Source organism: Pristis pectinata, chromosome 6, assembly GCF_009764475.1.
Source record: "Pristis pectinata isolate sPriPec2 chromosome 6, sPriPec2.1.pri, whole genome shotgun sequence".
In the NCBI taxonomy this organism is placed as follows: Eukaryota; Metazoa; Chordata; class Chondrichthyes; order Rhinopristiformes; family Pristidae; genus Pristis; species Pristis pectinata.
Genome location: NC_067410.1, coordinates 30120185 through 30140341, shown reverse-complemented (window position 1 = coordinate 30140341; position 20157 = coordinate 30120185). Strand labels below are relative to the sequence as shown.

At 37.2% G+C, this 20157-nt stretch overlaps 1 protein-coding gene across 1 annotated transcript in view; it reads left to right on the top strand.

The window, feature by feature from the left end:
- The window catches only part of LOC127571379 (A disintegrin and metalloproteinase with thrombospondin motifs 9-like), a 205506-nt gene that overhangs the window by 94725 nt on the left and 90624 nt on the right, over positions 1-20157 (top strand). The window contains exons 26-28 of the mRNA XM_052017693.1: positions 30-281; positions 1592-1753; positions 4390-4566. Coding sequence (XP_051873653.1) covers positions 30-281; positions 1592-1753; positions 4390-4566 — 591 coding nt within the window. The remainder of the gene's footprint in view (positions 1-29; positions 282-1591; positions 1754-4389; positions 4567-20157) is intronic.

The window sequence follows — 20157 nt, the reverse complement described above, 5'->3', positions numbered from 1 at the left end:
TCTGCTTTTGTCTTTTTTATTCAATGTAGTGTTCAGTGACCTGTGGCCAAGGTAAAGCAACACGTCATGTGATTTGCATGAATTACAAGAATCAGATTGTTAGTGAGAGTGAGTGTGACCCTGATGATCAGCCTCGAACTGAACAAGAGTGCTCCATGCCATCTTGTAGTCATCGACACAACAGTCACCTATTTCCTCGTTCCAAGATGTTGCCCACACATGGTGACCCAGATTATACCCAACTCCGAGGAAGTCAGTGGAGAACTGGACCTTGGGGAGCAGTAAGTCGTTGTTGGTTGATGTTGGTTATTTGGACGTGTACTAATTACTCTGTTTTTGTACTTCCTACTTGCTCTCATCAGTAGTTGCATTTTCCCTCTCCACTGTATTTTCCTTTCTTGTCCCTTCTTTAACTTTAACCTTCACACCATTTCTTCCCAAGCACCCACTGTCTGATCCTTGCCATCTCGTATATCCTTACCACAGGACCACTACAGTCACTACGGTATCTCCTCTACCAGTCCTTTCCCATCCTCGTCCCACTGCCATTATCTTCTTCCCTCTGAACAAACTAGCCAATTGCTTTTATCGGTACCCCTCTTCCTGGCCAAGAAGCCTCTATGCCTATTGGACTTTCCAATTCAGCCTGCGACATACTCAACCCGCTAATTTGCTTTTCACCCCTTACATTGTCATTCACCCTCTTATCACTCTTGCATCCTTCTGTCTGAAGTAGACAGAGTGGAACAGATAAGGCACAAACTACTAATACTGTTGACCTCCAAATTTGTCAGAACCACATCAAGGATGAATGATTCCAGCTCTCGGTGGTGTAATACTCCTATTATTTTTGGATTACTCCTGAGGCAACCACATCCACTTTTTGTAATGACAAACCATCTCTTCAAAATTTGTTCTTTGATCCTTCAACCCTTTCCCTTCACACCCAGCAGGATTATGAAGTTCTGTGTTTCAGAATTTGAGGTAATCCATGCAGCATTTACAGTACTGCTAGAGGTAAACTTTTGCTCATTCTACATCTGTCCCCTTCATCTCCACTTGTTCTAATCACCTAAACTATATTTCTTTATTTCTTACTGAGATTGTTAATATCTCATTTTATTTGGGCATCATTTCTATTCCCTTCAAAACACAATGATTACCCTGTTCTCAAAAGGCTTCCCTTTGCTCCTTTACCTTTCCCATCTTACAAATGTGCAATGTGTAATTTCCTGTTCTTCTCCAGGGCTCCTGAAAATGTTGAGAATGTCTTGCCACATGGCTATCTCTCTTGATTCTCTTGCACGTATTCCATAAATGCCAGTGACACTCTCGCGCACTTCTCACACTATACCAGAATTTGTCCCTCAATACTCCAAAGAAAGGCTTTAAATTTTATATGGTACTTCAGGCCTTGTCAGATATTTTGAGGTCCAAAGCAGCAGCTGTAGAGAGAGAACAGAGTTAATTATTCAAAACAATGACACTGTGCTTATAATTTAAAACCAGTGATTTTTTTCTTTGGAGTCACTTAGGCATCAAATGGCCCTTTTTTAATTGTTCGACAATTTCTGCTGTGTTTCTTTTGTAGTGTTCTAGTACTTGTGCTGGAGGGTTCCAACGGCGTGTTGTGGTTTGCCAGAATGAAGATGGTTATGATGCCAGTAATTGTGCTGAGCAGGCTAAGCCTGTTGAAATTAGGTCCTGTGAATCTGGTCCTTGTCCTCAGTGGATCTATGGCAACTGGGGAGAGGTGTGTTTCCTTATAGTTTTATTATTCTTCACCATTTGGCATTTATTTCTTAGTTTTAAGGTCTCGAATTCATTGATAACAGTGTAGATTTTATATGATTTCAGGGCACAAATCACATAATCTCCTATTAGTAGTTTGCAGAGATGGCAAAGCAGATGAGGTTACCTTTACATAATTACAGTTTAATCAGAATCAATATGAGGTTTAAGTGCTATCCTATGAAATCCAAATTTTACATCTTCCAGTAATTTCTCCTGCAAGGAGAGTGCATTCAGTTCTAAGGGAACATTGAACAAACAAGGAAAATTAGGGGAATATACTATCCCATTGATAGATGAACCTAATTGTCTATTTCAAACTCAATTAAAGCACTTTGCCAATAAACTACAGTTTTCCCCAGTCCACAATGAGCATAAAATATATTTGTTTTGTTATGCCTTGGGGTAATATATTGGCATATCTTAGGAATTGTTTAACGATCAAAATTCAGAAATTTGGGATAAATAGATCATTTTCAGATTGGCAATCCATGTCATGGTGCCTCAAAGAGTTGCATTCTATATTGCAGACTTGGACAAAGGGATCAGTTGTACCGCAGCCACATTTGATGATGATGCTAAGATAAGTGGGTTAGCACATTATAAAAAGACACAGAGAACTTGCAAAGATTATATAAAGGTTAAATGAGTAGGCAAGAAATTGACAAATGGAGGATAATGTGGGAAAATGTGAGGTTATCCACTTTGGAAGGAAGAATGAAAAAGCAAACTATTATTTAAATAGATTGAGACTACAAAACATTGCAATGCAAAGGAATCGGGTAAAGCAAGTAATTAGGAATGCGAATGGAACATTAGTCTTTATTACAAATGATATGGAATATCAAAGCAGGGAAGTTTGGTGCTGATAAGACCATGCCTGGAGTACTGCATACGGTTTGGGCCTCCATATTTAAGGAATGATGTACTTGCCTTTTAAGCAGAGCAAAGAAGATTCGCTAGTTTGATTCTTGGGATGAAAGGGTTGATATTTGAAGAGAGGTTGAGCAGGTTGCATCTATACTCAGTGGCATTTAGAAAATTATGAAAGGTGGTCTTGTCAAAACATGTAAGGTTCTGAGCAAGTTTGAAAGGGAGGGTGGTAAGAGAATGGGTGGTTATTTAGTAAAGGGTGGGGTTATTTAGAACTGTGAGCCAGAGCTTCAGAATGAGAGGCTGCCCCTTTAAGATGGAGATAAGCAGGAATTTCTTAGACAATCTTTGGAATGCTCTACTTCAGAGAGCTGCAAAGGCAGAGTCATTGAATACATTCAGGGTCGAGATTGACAGACAGTTAAACTACAAGGGGGTCGGATGGTATGGGGAAAGAGCAGAAAAGTGGTGTTGTGGCCAAAACTGGATCAGGGGTGATCTTACTGAAGGCCTCAGCAGGTTTGAGGGGTTAATCCTGCTCCTTTTTATTTATGTTTGTAATTGCAGCAGTCTCAGGTCAAAGAAGTTCTGCTGCAATTGCATAGACCATTGGCACACTTGATCTAGAATCCTGCATTCAGTTTTAGGCATCAGGTCTCAATGAATGTATATTTGTCTTGATCAGCGTTGACCATTGATTAATGAGAATGACTTATTGGACTAAATTATGAGGATAGGTTTTCTAAATTTGACAAGTATTCTCTTTAATTTAGAAGATTCAGATATGATCTAAAGAAGATGTCTGAACACATTTTTTGTAGGGTATGGTGTAATCCAGAACAGAATAGTTATTTGTCTTAAAATTGTAACTAAGCTGATAAGGTGTGCGATCAGGAAGCATGAATTTATGCCAAGGATAATGAAAACCTAAAACTCACTCCTTTAATGCCCTATCGGTATAGATTTCATTGGAATATTCAATACTAGGATCAGTTTATTTTGACTAAAGATAAAAAGGCATAATATTGAAAGGTGTGTGAAATGAGTTGAGAAGCTGCTCACACATAATATATTCAAATCACAAATCAGGCTCAGGAATGAACTATCCATGCTTGCTCCTCTGCTCTGTACTTGGATAGGTTATTCTTAATAGTGAGATATAAACAATATTCCCTAATGTTTCACTGCATGTTTAATAGAGGATTTAGCACTTGACCGCAGCTGTTATCCCCTTTGTTTAATGAAAAAGTATTCTTGTCTGAATTGCTACATAAACTATTTTGCAATTATTGCTTTATGAGTTCATTAATTACCCAAACTTAGTAGCAATGCAAAACTCATTAAGTGTAAGGCAGTTTATTAAGCCTAGATTCTGCATTCCATATTGTGAACTCTACATTCATCCAAAAGAAATGCCGACCAAGTTCTGAGTAAGCTTCCTAGCTGTTTTCTTTCATTTCAAGTTCTGCTCTTACCTGTCTGGTTAGAATGATTTATTATTCTGCATGTTGCTATTAATAAATCAGAAAATAAAATGTGAGATAATATTCTCGATGCTTTAAAGTTCCAAAAATCATCTAATTTATTCTATTTCACACTGCTGTTATTTCCAAAATGCTTGTTTTGGTTTCTGAACAGAATTACTGTTGTTCAACCTTCCTTTCCTCTCTTTTGTTGCAAAATTATCACTTTTTAATGAATATGTTGTTGGTATTAAATTTATAGTGCACCCAGGTCTGTGGTGGGGGAGCAAGAACAAGACTAGTTATTTGTCAGCTTCCAAACGGCCAAAGGCTAAATGATCAGAACTGTGAAATTCTTGACAAACCTCCTGACCGTGAACAATGCAATACTCGAGCTTGTCCTACAGATGATGTCTGGCACAGAGGTCGTTGGAGCTCGGTACGATAATCCTTCTATTTATATAACTTAGTTCATCACACTATGGATACATTAGTTTATAAAAGTTTTGCTTAATGCCAGGGTATAGTTTTGTAAATGTTCACCTTTGTGAGTTTACATTTATTATTTCCGAATTGAATCCATGCTGCTGTTAATAATTATAAAGGCCAGTAATAGACAGTACACAGTATGTACCTCAAGTCACAGGCAATTGGTGCAAAAGTGTCTTTTCATAACAAAATTAGCTGGGAGCTTGTGGTTGCTCTGTTTTGAGGTCTTTAGGTTCTAAATATTTAGTAGGCTTTTTAAGTTCATCCTCTTAGTGAGCAGTGAGATTGGATTTGTGTTATGCTATGGAAGGCCATTTTACCTCTCAAAACTGTCACCAATCCTAGGGGTGAACTTTGGCTTTTGAGACAAATTGACCATTCTTTATATACACTCACTGATTTTCATTTCCATTAACTTAGATGGAATTGAAAGTCAGGTGGGACTTGCAACCCACCTAAGCAACATTAAATTCTGCCCCATAGCTTAAGTGCAACTGACATCACAACCCAGCTTCAACCCACTCATCTCTTAAAAATATCATATTAGCATTCAGCATGTGTCATAGTATGAACTGTACATACAGCTGTAACAAATGATATCTCTTCTCAGTATTTCAAAATCCTTCATCAAAATTTGACCAAGCTACTTGGTCTCCTCATCAGTACCATCTACTGTTCCCATCTTCATGTCTGTAAGAAGTAATACGTCAGTTCAAAAACTTAACAAGTAATTTTTGAATTGTCACATAACTTCTCAGGTAATTTTCTATTATCATCTTTTAGTTTCTTATCAAAAACAAGACATGCAAGAAAGGGTCAATAGATTTAATCACTCTCTACTTGAACACCAGCTTATCACCTCAGAAACTTATAAACAGCGTGTTAATAAGGGAATTTACTGATTCAGTTCTTGGTCAAAGCTTCTCCTCCAAAATTTTAGGTTTTCTCTGTTTGAACATAATATGTGCAGTGCTCGTCAATGTGTTTACATTTAAATTGCTGGCCTGGTATACAGCAAAATTACTACAGCAGTTGAAATGTTACTGATTGATGTGATGTATGCACAGATAAGATTGTGTATCGCAGGTAAGTGACTGTGCTTAGGCAATTATGTTTTTGTATTGTGATCCAAGGTTCAAATGCATGTGCTTATTTATATCTTCATTTCTTGATCACATTTCCAGCCTTTGTAGTTTTTTTGGTTACCTCAGGTCCAAACAGTGCAGCATTAACAAACTGAACTTTTGGAGTAATTAGGCACACAGGATTGTCTGGTTTATTTTACATTAGCTATTTGAATTGCTTGTGCACACTGGCAAATTATAAAGCAGAAAAAAAATTCCATTTTGCACATGTACATAAGAAAAATCAAGGGAACATCTCATCCAAACATGGGTGAATATGGATAAACCATAGACATGCCCCGGCATTTACTGTCTACAGTGGGAAATGTTATCCTTGGTTACTTTCAGTTTCGGGTAAGGTGATTTTTTTTATCCTACCTATGAGCTCATAAACATTAACCAGTGACCTCAGTAAATTGGAGTTTGTTGGATTCTAATCAAACTCATAACTGCCTTGCCACTATCAGATAAGCTTATTAAGAACCTTAATAGAATGGAAATGCTTATTAATGTAAGATAAATTTGTGGCAAAACACTTGGGGAATAATTTAATGAATCTGACTTGCCAATGAGCCAGATTCTCTGTCAGCAGTGTAGACACACTCTTTCATGTAAAATATACATAAACAAATGTACAGAGGCGAAAAAGGACAAACTTATTCTGTATTAAAACAATTTTGCTAAATATTTACGAACAGGATACTGTTGGTTTGCAGTGATCTTTTCATTTTTTTATCATTTTGATTCTCTCCTCCACAATATTCTCCATTCAATGTCATAGATCAGAGATACTATTTCATATTTCTAGGTTTTTTTATTCCATTCACAGTTTATTAAATTTGGGTTTAAAAGTAATATCAACAGTTTTGTCTGGATAACTGCTTTTATACATTAGATACCCTGGCAATTTAAGCATTTATATACAAAAAATAATGTACATATTGCTAAAGAGCTTAATTTATTAATGAAGTATTTGCTCCCATTTAAAATGTGTAAATATTTTATGGTGCACAGTAAAGATTATGATTGTGCCATATTCTAAGCAGATGAAATGTTTAATTATGTTTTTGTGCGTGGAGAATCCTGGTGCTAATTGCCAACATCCATAGAAATGTATCTTCTATATATTTGCTTTAATAATGTGTACAAAAGAGTTCTGTACAGTTGACAGGTTTATATTAAACCTAAATATTAAACAATGTTTTTGAACTGTTTTTACAGTGTAAATTTAATCATAAGTGAAAAAAGATTTGTGTTTGTTCATCTTAGAGATACAACATAATTTAACAAAATCCGATTCTGGCTTGAAAAGTTTTAGCCAATGAACAACTAGTGTGAAGGTGCTCATTTTCATTGTGGATTTTGTTAAATGTTTTGTATCATGCAGTTTCTACATTACTAGAGCTAGTTTTGTCATTCAAGTTTCAATATAAAACTAATTAAAGAGAAACAGCTTGCACCACAGGCAAAGATAAAGATTTGTAACCACAGAGAAATACACTTGTTTTTTCACATATGTTTAATGACCGAAGATTGACTCAATTATTGTAGAGTAACTCCTGAAAACACATTTAATGGAATCCTGTGCTGCTTTATTGTGGGAAATATATTTAAATAATGGGTTCAGTGAATATATTCATCACATTATAAAGACTTCGAGTTTTTTAGAAGATTGCTTTCACCTAATAATATATTATCACAATTGTCAGGAACAATATTCAAAGTATATTTACTTAATCAAACTATGAATGATGAAGGGTGATTCCCATTGTATTGTCTCAAACTCAGTCATATGTGAAGTTAAGTATTTTATGAAAGCTTCAGAAAAATTTGCACTACTAATTCCACCTCATGTGGCACAGTGGTGCAGCAATTAGGGCTGCTGCCTCATGGCTCCGGGGATCTGGATTAAATCCTGACCTTGCTGCTGTCTGTATGGAGTTTGCATGTTCTTTTTTCGACCATGTGGATTTCCTTCTATTTCTTTCTTCATCCCAAAGATTTACTAATAGTAGGTTAATTGGTTTACTGTAAATTGTAGTGTTGTTTAATTTGGCAAAAAGAATCAAAGTGGAGTTGGTGGACTTGTGTGAGAGAGAATGAGTTGTGAGGATAATGGGATTAATGAGATTGCTCTCCTGGAAGATGGTATGAACTCAATAGACCAAATGGCCACCTTCTGTGCTGTTATTGGTATAAGATTCTAAGAAATGTGGTGACAGTTTAATTTGCATAACATATACTTTGTGAATGATTTTGGTAGCTCGTTGCAGTATTACAATGGAGCCATTTCTATATGCATTTATTCTGCGTGTACAGTACCACATTTAAAATTTGATGCCATACATGAGAACAGTGAAAGTGTGCTGTCAGAATTAAATGGTTTGAAAGTATTTTAAATAGAGCCTCCCCATTTTCAATAAGGGGGCTCCATTCTTTGCGAGCATTGCTGATGTGAATTTTTGTTGACATAGCAATGTCTTTTTTATTTGGGGAGTTACATGTTGCAAAATCATTTATTTGAATCAAAGATAACTTGACATTTATATAATTTGTAGCTCAGTGTAAATTCTAAATTCAGTCACCTGTCCACTGTCTTTAGTATTATCCAACATACTGATTACTTTGTGTTACAAAAATGCCAAAACTTTAGCAAATACAAGAATTTTTAAATGACAACTGTTTGCTGCAATAATGCTGCTAGTTTTTTTTCCCCAAGGTTGAAATGCTTCCATCACAATGGAACTGGCCACAAGCACAAAATAGATGTTCTCTTCAATTGCCTGATGATAACCTAGCAGAAATTATCAAATTCCCTTACTGAAACCCATATTGAAATTAGTGGAATGAAATTTAAGCAGGTTATATAATTAGTATGGGACGATCATCAGATCACCATCCAGGCAAAGGTGAAAATCTACTCCATGTTTTTTATTCTCTTGTAAACTTAATATTAGTAGCCCTGTGGATTGCATTTTCTATGATGCATGTTATAAAGATGAAAATCAACATGTGGTAGCAATGTTTTAAAATTTATTGCAAAATATACTGCAAGTATTTTTTAATTAAAAAGTAAATGCTTTTCTATTTGGCTTAGAGTTAATGAGGAAATGGAATATTGGTTCTGTGGAAGAAATATAGGGGGAGATATACCAGAGTGTATCTGTTGCTTTTGCTCAGCAGGTGGGCAGGATCACAGAGCTGCAACAGGGAGTGTCTGATTTTTCTTCCAAGTAAATTAACTGATTGTAAGTCCACCAGACATCTGTTTTCTGTGACATCAAACTATTCATTTGTCAACCATTTAATTCTGAGAAGTCTTGAAAGCTTAACCTGCTATATACCATTACTGGAAAACAAAATTATATTACTCATGAGGTGACTTTATCAGTGGACATATGTACTGCTAGTTGTTGGGAGTAACTATACATATAAAAGGATATTTATCTATATGTGATACATAAACATTAAGAAATTAATGGTTGATGTTTCCTAAAATTGAATAGAGTTTTCTTTTCCCCTCTTTGGCATCTCAATCTACATTTAGAAGGCATCACAGCAGTAATGCCAACTCAAATTTAGTCTTCAATTCAGCACTAAGTTGAGCATTCATGAGCCATTCTACACAGCCTTTTGAAAAATTGGGGATGATTTTTTATCTCAGCATCCTCTCAACCTGACAACTTATGCTTGCAAGTTTGTGAGAAGATAAGAATTCCTTCTGTAGGAAAAGATTAAAACCATTGGAAATTTCAATGCTGGAGAGACTGAATTTGTTTACAAATGGATTGCTGCAGTCAGAAGGACTTAAGAACAAAATAAACTAAGCTATTTTGGATTCTGAATAAGATTACATGTGGACATCCCCTGTATGCTGTATTGAAACTCATTGTGAAGGTCTTTTGGGAGAATCATTCTACTGCCATGAAATTTTGTTTTTTTCTGATGGATTTCAAGCAGTCAACAGGAATTGCAGAGCTTATACATAAAGCAATCTCTGATATATCATGTAATCTCATTTATCCCATCACAGCAGTCTCATTTACACTTTAAGCAGTAATCCAGCTCTTAATCCAGATGTAATATTTCAATTCTGAGGAACTGGAGCACCACTGGCACTGTCAGTCTATGGATGAGCCTTTGAAATGAGGGTCTTTTTGCCTACCCCTTTTTTCTGGTAGATTTTTGGAAACAAAGATTTTTTCTTAATGAAGAGGAGGGAGTTGATGTCCTGCCAAATATTTTCCCAAAAAAAAAGCAAATGTTGGTTGTTTGACTCATTCCTGTTTGCAATGTTATTCCAAATAAACATCTTTGTGGTTTGACAATATATGGCTTTTTTTTATTTAAAATTCCTTGAAATATTGTCCCTGGCTAAAGCATCGAGAGTGAATAGCCCTCCTGGTTGTCCAGGTCCAATTCCATCATGTAAATAAAAAAAGTTACCACTTCAAGATTTGGCTGCATATATCCAAAAATTAGTCATATTGACATTAAGTAAGCACATAAGACAGGAAAATGAAAAACCAAACAAAGCATAACAGAAAAAAAATGGATTTGACGCCACTGGAATCCAATGAAAACCTCTACATCTGTAATGATCTCCAAGTACAAATGTCATGTGGATTTCTTTGATCTTGCAAGAATTTTTGAATAAATTTGACGCACTTCAAGTTAAGTCTAACAATGAGAGCAGAAGATGATAATTTCTCAGGTTCACTTTCAGCATCATCATGTTTCACATCTTTCTGACTGCGTTGTCATAGAGATTTCACATCAGAATCTAAAGCACAAATATGATTGTTGATTGTGGATTGTAATGCATGTACATAGATGAAACATCTGGAACTTTGAAGAGCTGAAGCTGTTGCTTTATGGAAGATCACACTTAACATCATCATTAGACAATGTGCTAAGGGTTATGGATCAATATATTTGCAGTTAATCCTTATGACAATTCTACAACAAATTATCACTGAAACTAAAACAGTTCTGTTCTAAAATCTTCTGTTCAGCAATAATAACAAACTTTCACATTCTTTTGGATATCTACATGTAAAATCTATATGCAAAGTCAGTCAACCAATATTACTATTCTTTCTTCATAAGGTTACATTCTTCTGGTGAATAATTCAGAAGGTATTGCACACAAACTGAATTGACTTCCTTGATAATTACTCATTTATTGTATCAGAATCCCATTTTTTCTGGCATTTTTGAATGTATTGACATCTTTTCATCTTTCCATTTGACTTTGGTGCTAACAGTTTCTTCAAACAATTCTAAAGCACTGAATGGGTATAGGAAATGTTCGTTCCACTTGAAGCTGGAAGATCATATCTAATTACTGTAGGGCCTCATTTGCATATGAGGCTGTTTCACCTCCATGGGCAGTGTCTCCAGTGGAAGTATAAAATGTCAGCCCCATGCCATCAACAACAGCAGTCCTTGGGCAAGTCCTGAGTGTGGGGATGTAGAGGGGATCCAGAGAAATACTATGGAACTGGGAAGGTATACCTGAATTAATTCTCCTCTTGGCTCCATTGATATTCTTTTTCAACAAGCTAATTTCTTACCATTTGGTGCTGGCTTGACCACAACCAAAAATATGGCTTGAGGTTTGCTTTATGCAAGACAAACCACTTTCTGATAAAGACCCTAGTATTGGTGTTAGTTTACTCATTAGCATAATCTCAGGCCTAGACAGTTTTGGATAGTCATCCCAGATGTCTGATAAATGACTTAACTCAAGATTTGGGTGAATCAGCCATTTTCCAAGCATCCATAGGTGAAGGATGTTGCGATTCAAAACTGGTTTGTTTTGGACTTCTTAAACCAAAGAAATGCATGAAAGAATTAAAGAGGGATAAACGGAAGTGAAAGACAGAAAGAAAGACCAAAGGAGAGATCAAGATAAAACAGCTGCTGGACATCAGAAATAGGTAAGCAAGTGATCATTTTCTCTAAGTTAACATTTGCAAATGCTACATTTATACAAATTAGTGTTTTTTTGAAAGTGATAGATCTACCTAGTGTATTCAATTTGAATACCAGGCACTTGAAAGTGTGAGGACACCTTAATGTAATTGAGTTTGATTCCTTTGTACAATTGGAGATATTGATAAAGAATAATGGAAAATGAACCAGGATGCTAAGAAAATAAATAAAATCTGATTCATGTTGAAGGTTTAAAGGAGATGAATTATTGCACTAACTGCTGTACTTTTAATAATTAGTCACATTTGTGCAATGAATCAAAGGCAACAAAGATACAATTCAGTTAAATTGTGAGGTTGACAAGGAATATGTAATTCTACAAAACTTCTATATCTTTATACTAAAGTTTAAAAAAAAATTCATTGTTGTTTGCTAATGACTTTGGCGTAAATTCGTGAAGAGTTTTCATTGCGAAGAGGTTCTCATGATATGAGCCACACTTTATTATTTCTTCACCGTGATGACTATGACACCTGTAGTAGAGAAATGATCATGCTATTAGTCCACAATCATGTTTATAGTCCTGTTTTCTTTACAATATTTTTATTAAATCCATGAAAAAAAATACAGAATATATGCATCAAAAAAGAGAGTAAAATAGTCCTGTTCTGAGCTCTCATCACAATCTAATATACCACTATTAAATTCATTATCCAGTAAATCTAGATGTATGCACACATGTAATTTTGAAAATAGTGATGGTTTTTGTCATTATTTTGGATTATGATGCATCAGTTATTTTGGTTGGATGTTGATGAAGAAGCAGTGGTTTGCTTTCTTAGGTTTCTGCATTTCTGTAGTTCACACTACATGTTGACATTGTTCAATGAATCTGCCCATCTGCAACAAGAGTTATTGCTAGATTGCTTTGTGCATGTTACTGAGCAGTGATCTTTGCTATTAACAACAATGTATGGCGTTATGTTATATCAATTATTAGTGTGGAATTCTTAGAAAGCAAAAAATACAAATTAATAATGCAAAGTAACAGTTCTCCATTATTATAATGATGGATTCACAGGGTGTGTAGTCTGTTCAGTGTTTACATGGTGGTTCAATTCAGTACATCTTATTGTTGAGCCTGCTTTGTGAACTCCAGCACCAGCAAACAAAATTATGGCCCAGATCATGACTGTTAACCCTGGTACCACCTACATTTAGCTGTAGAAGTAACAGTAAGTCTGGAACTTCAATGCAGGTATTGTCAAGTGCACAAGTTTCAGACTTACTGACAGATTCAGAAGATGGTTGCAATTCCTAGTAGACTGGGAGCGTAATGCCAAAGATCAGGAAGCAAAGTGGAAGGTAAGTTTATTTGAAAAATATTTAACTTAAATTAGTGTTTTAATTATTTTAGTCAGTTTATTTTTAAATTTGACTACTTCAATTTTAGTATATTTTAAATGTTTTTGAATGAAGACATTTGAACACTTAATAAAAATCCCTCACTCCTTTACAGCAAGTGTAGCTGGAGTGGGGCTTTGTTGGCTGTCAGACCTTTTGGGGCATTATGAGGGCATGGCCCTGCTAGTGTTCAGAATTTGGGATCCTTCAGGCCAGTAAGATTGGCCCTCCATTTCCACAATGGGTAAGTAGGGAAGTGAGGTCTTGGAACATACTGTAGATGCAATTCCAGGTGTGTGTCTGTCTGTCTGTTGGGGGGGAGGGGGGGGGATGGGTGTGGGAACTGTGCCAGCAAGATCCAGTTCTTTCAATTTTTCAGAATTCTTATTAAGTGTACATTGCTAAACAGTACATGAAACAAACAGAGCAAAAGCCAGATAAATAGGAATGGAAGCCAAGGACTAGGGTATGTAAAGAAATTTTATCTTACTACTATAGTGAGAGTTACAGAAATATCTTAAAATGCTTGTGCATTTATGAAAAGCTTATCAACTTGTTTATTAATAGTAATATCCCTTCATGCTAAAGAGCAAATTCTGTCAGTTGATGATCTGTAAAAGTACACATGCAGAATTATCTGCAGTCGAGTACATTTTCTGCTCTTGTGCTCCATCTGTTAACATTCTTGGCCTAGCTGACTGCTTTGATCTCAGCTGAAACCCTTGCATCTCCTCTAAAGAAGGCTGTCTTCAGAAAGCTCAACTTCCTTTTATCAACTCTTGTGGATTTTAAAAGGTCCACTCAAAAATCTGGGAACTGCAATAGCAGTATATATCTTCATGATATGATTAGTAAAATTATCATTTTGTCATGTATTACAAATTGTTTCAATAATTTTGTCATACCATGTGGTTAACATGTATATAATTGTATACTGAAAATAATTTGATACACTTAACAACTATTCATCATACTTATATAATGTCCAAGTTGATATTGATTAAAGAGTTTAATTCTTCAAATGATATAAAAAAAATTGGATCCATTTACCAGTTCAGTAAATTAAATTATGAATCAGTCAGTGATCATGCATTTACATCAGTTAAACTGTACGAGTATATGGAAAGTAAAGTCATTTTTAAAAAAATAATTGTTATATTTTGCCTCTCTTGGGGAAGTCCATTCAAGAGACTTTTATCCTGAAGCTACATAACATTTCTTCTCCCTAACGTGGCCCCCTTCTGGCATTTTTCCTGCTGCCCTCATTACTCGCATTGCAAGCTAATCTGCCAACAAGAGTTAGTAATCTCCTCTTTGGAGAATTTGTTGAGGTTGAATTTAATAGCACTGATAAACGGATGCAGAGATCATGATGCTTGATTACGCCACACCCATTCAACCCAATGTAAGCAGCAAGCAATCTGTGTGCTGCCCGATCATTAAAGTGATTGTAGCACACAGCCCTCACTAACCATTCTTTTAAGTTAGCTATTCCCTCAGCAACAAAGTGGTCTAATTTGAAGAGTGGCCACCAACGATTGCAGCTAGACTACTTAATGCAAGCATACAAATTTTAAAGGTAGTGTAAATTTTGGCTTTGAAAGAGTAGTGGGAGTGACTGCAAGGTAAATTTGACTTGGTCAAACAGGCATTACACCACACAGTTGAGAATGGGATTCAGTCTTTTATGTTGCTCTGGTTGCTTGCTGGAGGAGTGATGCAGTCTATCTGTGGAAGATCCAGAGGCTCTGTGGGTATAAAATGCAAATGCCTGGAGCCAAGTGCAATGGGACCTAGATGCAGTGCTGCAAAGATATTCGATGACCTTACAGGTGTGGTCAGGATCAGTGAATGATCTTCAAATTTGATATCCCACCAACTACACTAATAGTCTGCAGCACTACTCAATGCACCACACCATCATTATGCACCTCCCAGCAATCTTGTATCTTAAAATGCATACTCTGGTGTCATTTCACTTACGTAAGCTTCGCACGCATAATTCAAGCTTGCACACATGTGGCTATTCAACCATGACAACCACACTACTTAAACACATTCCATGATGCACATCAACTCACAACCCTATTTCTGAGGAGAATGCATGCTACAGCGAGTGGGGTAGCACTGCATAGGAGCCCCACGGCACAAAGTAAGGCATTAAATACATGCACAAGGTTCATTAATTGAAATGTTATGGCTTGTGGCATGGTGTGAAATATCATCTTTATTTTGTGGTGATCTTTATTTTTGCTGTGTGGTCAGATGGATGCAGGTTTAGTAATCAACAGAGGGATTTGTGATCATTGCTAAAGCAATCAGTTTAATTTGTCATGGACAGCCATTCCCCCAAAAACGTCAAAAAGCCAAAAAACTACTGTTGCTGGAAATCTAAAATAAAATGCAGGAAATACTCATCAGGTCAAGCAGCTTATGTAGAGACAGAAAAATGGAGTTAACATAGCAGGTTGATGACCTTTCTTCAGAACTGACCAGTTCTGATACAGACTGGAACTACTGGTTATCTGAAATTGTTAAATTCATTGTTGAGTTTGGGGGCTGTGCTGTGCATGGTATGAAGATGAAAATAGGCACATTCAGTGTTAGTTACCTGAAATTGTTGAATTCAGCTTTACCAGATTATGTCAAAACCAACCAATTCTTGTGAAAGATCATCGACCTATTGAGTTAACTCTGTTTCTCTCTCTTACAGTCACTGCCTGATCTGTGGAGTATTTCCAGTACTCTTTGTTTGCATTCCATCCAAAAGGAGGCTATTTCTATGGCCTCCTCTCTTTGCTGCTTTTTTCTGGACCATAATTCCTCATCAGTCAGCCTGTGGTGAGGGTTGAGCCCATGTTGAGATAGTTATGCATCTCAAGATTCATTCCAGCATGTGTTTCTGGGCTCTTCCAAAGCAATCTAGGCAGCAGAATATTTGAAAATGTCAGTAGTTTTCTCTGTTGTGTTCTGTGACACAACATGGCTTTCATTGTTGCACAAGAGGCTGCAGGTGCTGTAACCTGAAGCAGAAAAGCAATCTGCTGGAGCAACTCAGTGGGTCAGGCAAGATCTGTGCAGAGAGGGAGATAACTTGGCTGGGTGCTCTCAGTTCTGATGCAGGGTCTCAAACCTGAAGTGTCAATCATCCCTCTACCTCCACAGATGCTGCCTGACCCACTGAGTTCCTCCAGCAGTTTGTTTTTTGACTCATTGTTGATACCCTACCCACATGGGAGTGAGTTGCACACCAGAGTTAGGAGTCATGTCAAGTTGTAGCCCTTGACTTGATGTTAATGGCACAGCAGACTTCCACAAATGAATCCAATACAATTTCTGCCTGGATACCAGGCACTGATCATCATGGTGGACTGCAATGACCATCGTGATGCATTGTCCATGGTTGCACACCAAGTAAATGGTCACAATGACACAACAGTTACCCTTGCTACCTAACAGCTCCATGGACCTTGGTTCCATTCTGACCTCGGATGTATTTTGTTGGAGTTTGAACATGGGCACATGGGTTTCCTCCAGCTACTCCAGTTTCCTCCCACATCTCAAAGAGGTGATGGTAGATTGAATGGCTATTGTAAATTGCCCATGTGGGTTAAAGAAAGCGAAAAGGGAGTTGATGGGCATGTGAGAGAGAATATATTGTAGGACTGCAGGGCACATACCACCAGGCTCAAGGACAGCTTCGATCCCACTGTGATAAGACTACTGAATGGTTCCCTTGTATGATGAGATGGACTCTTGACCTCACAATCTACCTTGTTATGACCTTGCACCTTATTGTCTACCTGCAATGCACTTCCCTGTAGCTGTGACACTTTACTCTGTATTCTGTTATTGTTTTTACCCTGTACTACCTCAATGTACGGTGTAATGAATTGACCTGTATGAACGGTATGCAAGACAAGTTTTTCACTGTACCTTGGTACAAGTGACAATAATAAATCAATACCAATACCAAATAAGATGAAGGGGAATTGGACTGATGGGATTCATCTGCTTGCATAGACCCAATGGGCAAAATGGGCCTTCCTGTGTTGCAACAGGTATGTGGGTGTGAAAGTGGAAATCCTTCTGGTTGCAGTACGTCTGCTTTCAAAGCAATGTGTGTGTAGTTTGTGGCATCCATTGGGAAGCATGCAATTCTGGGCAAGCTGTGTACCCACTCTGCCATTCTCTCTTGCAAGGGAGAATTGGATGTTTTCAGCTTTCTCTTGGATTAGAGAGGAACTGTGAGCTCCCTTATGTCATGGTGTTATGAGGCTGGGGTATGCCTCAGTCCTACACCCGAAGGAGCCCAACACATAGAAGTTCATTGCCACTGAGACCTTATCAAGCACTGGGAAAGCTGCCCTTGCATGGCTGTATAGTTATAGCTATGGCTGTGGGATATTTTAATGAATAGAGAAAAATTGAATTTAATTGACCCTGGTGGCTATGACCTCATGGTAATGTCCCTTCTCCCCGCCCCCACAGCAGGCTGTCCCACTGTGTGTCCATGCCTCTTTTCTCTTGTCATGTTGCACACCAAGAGGCATGCTGAAGCAACTGGATATGGCAGAGTCTTGAAGCCAACAAAAACACTTTGAGCTCCTTGTACATCTGAGTGTAGATATTTCAGAAGCACTGAACCACAACAGCTTGCTCAAACCAATGCTCCCTTGTTATTAACCGCCAACTGCTGATGATCTCTTTAAATAGAGCAGAAGTATGTGTGGGTTTGGGGTAGGGTACTAATTAAAGCTTTATTCTGTGTATTTGTTGAACATAAGATGTAAGCTGCTTCAGTGAGGTCCAGTTTGACACAGCCAGCATGTTGATTGGAATTGTGATCTGCCTACTCTGCATATTTTGAAAAGGAGACAGTCGGACAAATGTGGTAATTGCTTTCATTCCTTCCAATAGCCCCTTTACGTGGCACTGGATACTTTCACTTGTTAAGCTAAAAGACACAGCATTCTGAAATCATCCTGTTAATAAGGTGTGATATGTTGATGCCTAAATTGTTTATTTATCATATTTTAACAAGAGAATGCTAAAATTTAAAGTTCAGTACAGTGTTTATTATGAAATGGAAACTTTTCCCAAGTAAAAGAGGGTTTTCTGAGCATTTACTATTTGTAAGCACACTACCATCATTCTGATGCTTTTGTCAATAATAGTAAAACCCTAAAGAAAGTTACCAATGAATATGTACCAAATAAGTAATAAGTCCCATCTTGGCAAGGGACAAACACAGAAACAGGAATATGACATCCACTCTTTCGATTCTTTTCTGTTGTTCCATGAGATTCTTATTGATCCTTATCCTGACAATATACAAAACCTGGTTCCACATCCCCAGCCATTTTAATTTTGGAAGTGCTCAGCAGGTCAGGCAGGATATACATGGAAAGAAATAACATTAACTTTTCAGATCAATAGCCTTTCATCTGAACGCATGATGAAAGGTTATTGGTCTGAAATGTCTGCTCTGTTTCTCTCCGAAAGCTGTTTAATCTGCTGAGAGCTTCTAGTATTTTTGGTTTCTACTTCAGATGTCCACCAAATGCAGCATATTTCTTTTGGTTTCATAATAAGTTTGGCAAGAAAAAAACCTAATCAATCCGAAATTTAAAGTAATTAATTAAACTAACATCAGTAGTTTTGTTTGTGGCTGAGAATTGCACACTTCCATCACCCTTCACAAAATGTTTCCTAGATTCTCCCTGAATGGCCTGGCAATGGTTTCAACCTTATTTTCACCAGCAGCAGTAAAAGTCTCTTTCTACCTGTCCAAACTTTCCCTTTTTTTTTGCCTCCATTAAATCCTCAACATTCCATGTTGCGGGGAAAACAAGAATACATTGTATCTACTATTAACAAAATCATTGGAGTCACAGGAACCTTCTGATGAATCTGAGCTGCACTCCATCTTAGCCCTGCATGTGGCATATTCAACATGTTGATTGGAATTGTGATCTGTCTGCTCTGCATATTTCGAAAAGGAGACAGTAGGACAAATGCGGTATTTGCTTTCATTCCTTCTAACTCCTTTATGTAGCACTAAGGTAGCATCCTCCAGTATGGATCTAACCAATCTTTTGAATAACTGCAGCAAAATTTCCTTCCCTTTATATTCTAGCCTTTGAGCTTGAATCATTTAAAAATGCCTCTATTCTCTGTATTTTTATCCAAAATGGATGACCTCACGCCTGCCTGTGCTGGAATTCATATGCCAGTTTTTCTGACAAGTAATCCATCAATGTCTACTTGTAATTTTATCCTCCCATTAGCACTACCTTTATGCCACAAACCTTTTCAGCACAAAACTCAAATCTAAAGCGTTGTTCTTAGGTATTCTTAGTAAAATGTTGAATGATGAAGGCAACCAGTATGCTGTGCTGATTTGATGTTCATTTGCCTGATTCTATCTTTTTCATGAGCAGTTAACAGCAGGAAGGACCTCCATCAGTACAATTTATAGGGGTCATCATCCAGTTTCAGTTTAGTTGCTGATTGGGCTCTGTTATAGTTTGACAAATGTTTTGTCTTTTTTAGGCTCTTTAAAATTGCTAAAGGCTACTAGGAGGGTGTGCTAGGTACTGAAGGACTTTAAGACTTTTGCATGAGACAGTTGCTCCCAGTCATGAATATATAAGGCCTCCCCTTGGAGCAGAGATTGACTGGGGAATGAGTCGCAGATAGACTGCCAAAAGGAGTATGAGGAGGAGGGGAAGGAATCTTAACAGGAAGCCATATCTACCCACAGTGCTTAGGGAGCAATTCTCCTCCATGAGCCTCTGAGGACGAGAGAGTGAAATGTTATCAGTATAAGGAGATAAAGATAATCACAGAATCTGCTAACTTATTCAATCAAAATGCACCTCCACTTTATGCATTGCAGGCAGCTTTGAGATTTGCAAACTAGCTCTAAATAGAGTTTGCCTCTCACAATGTACAATCACTCAACTGCACAGTTAGCAGTGGTTGTACATGACAAACAGATTAGCTGGCAAGCAATTAACTGGAACGACGGGCACAGCCTAATACAATTTAATGGTCCCCATGCACATTGTTAG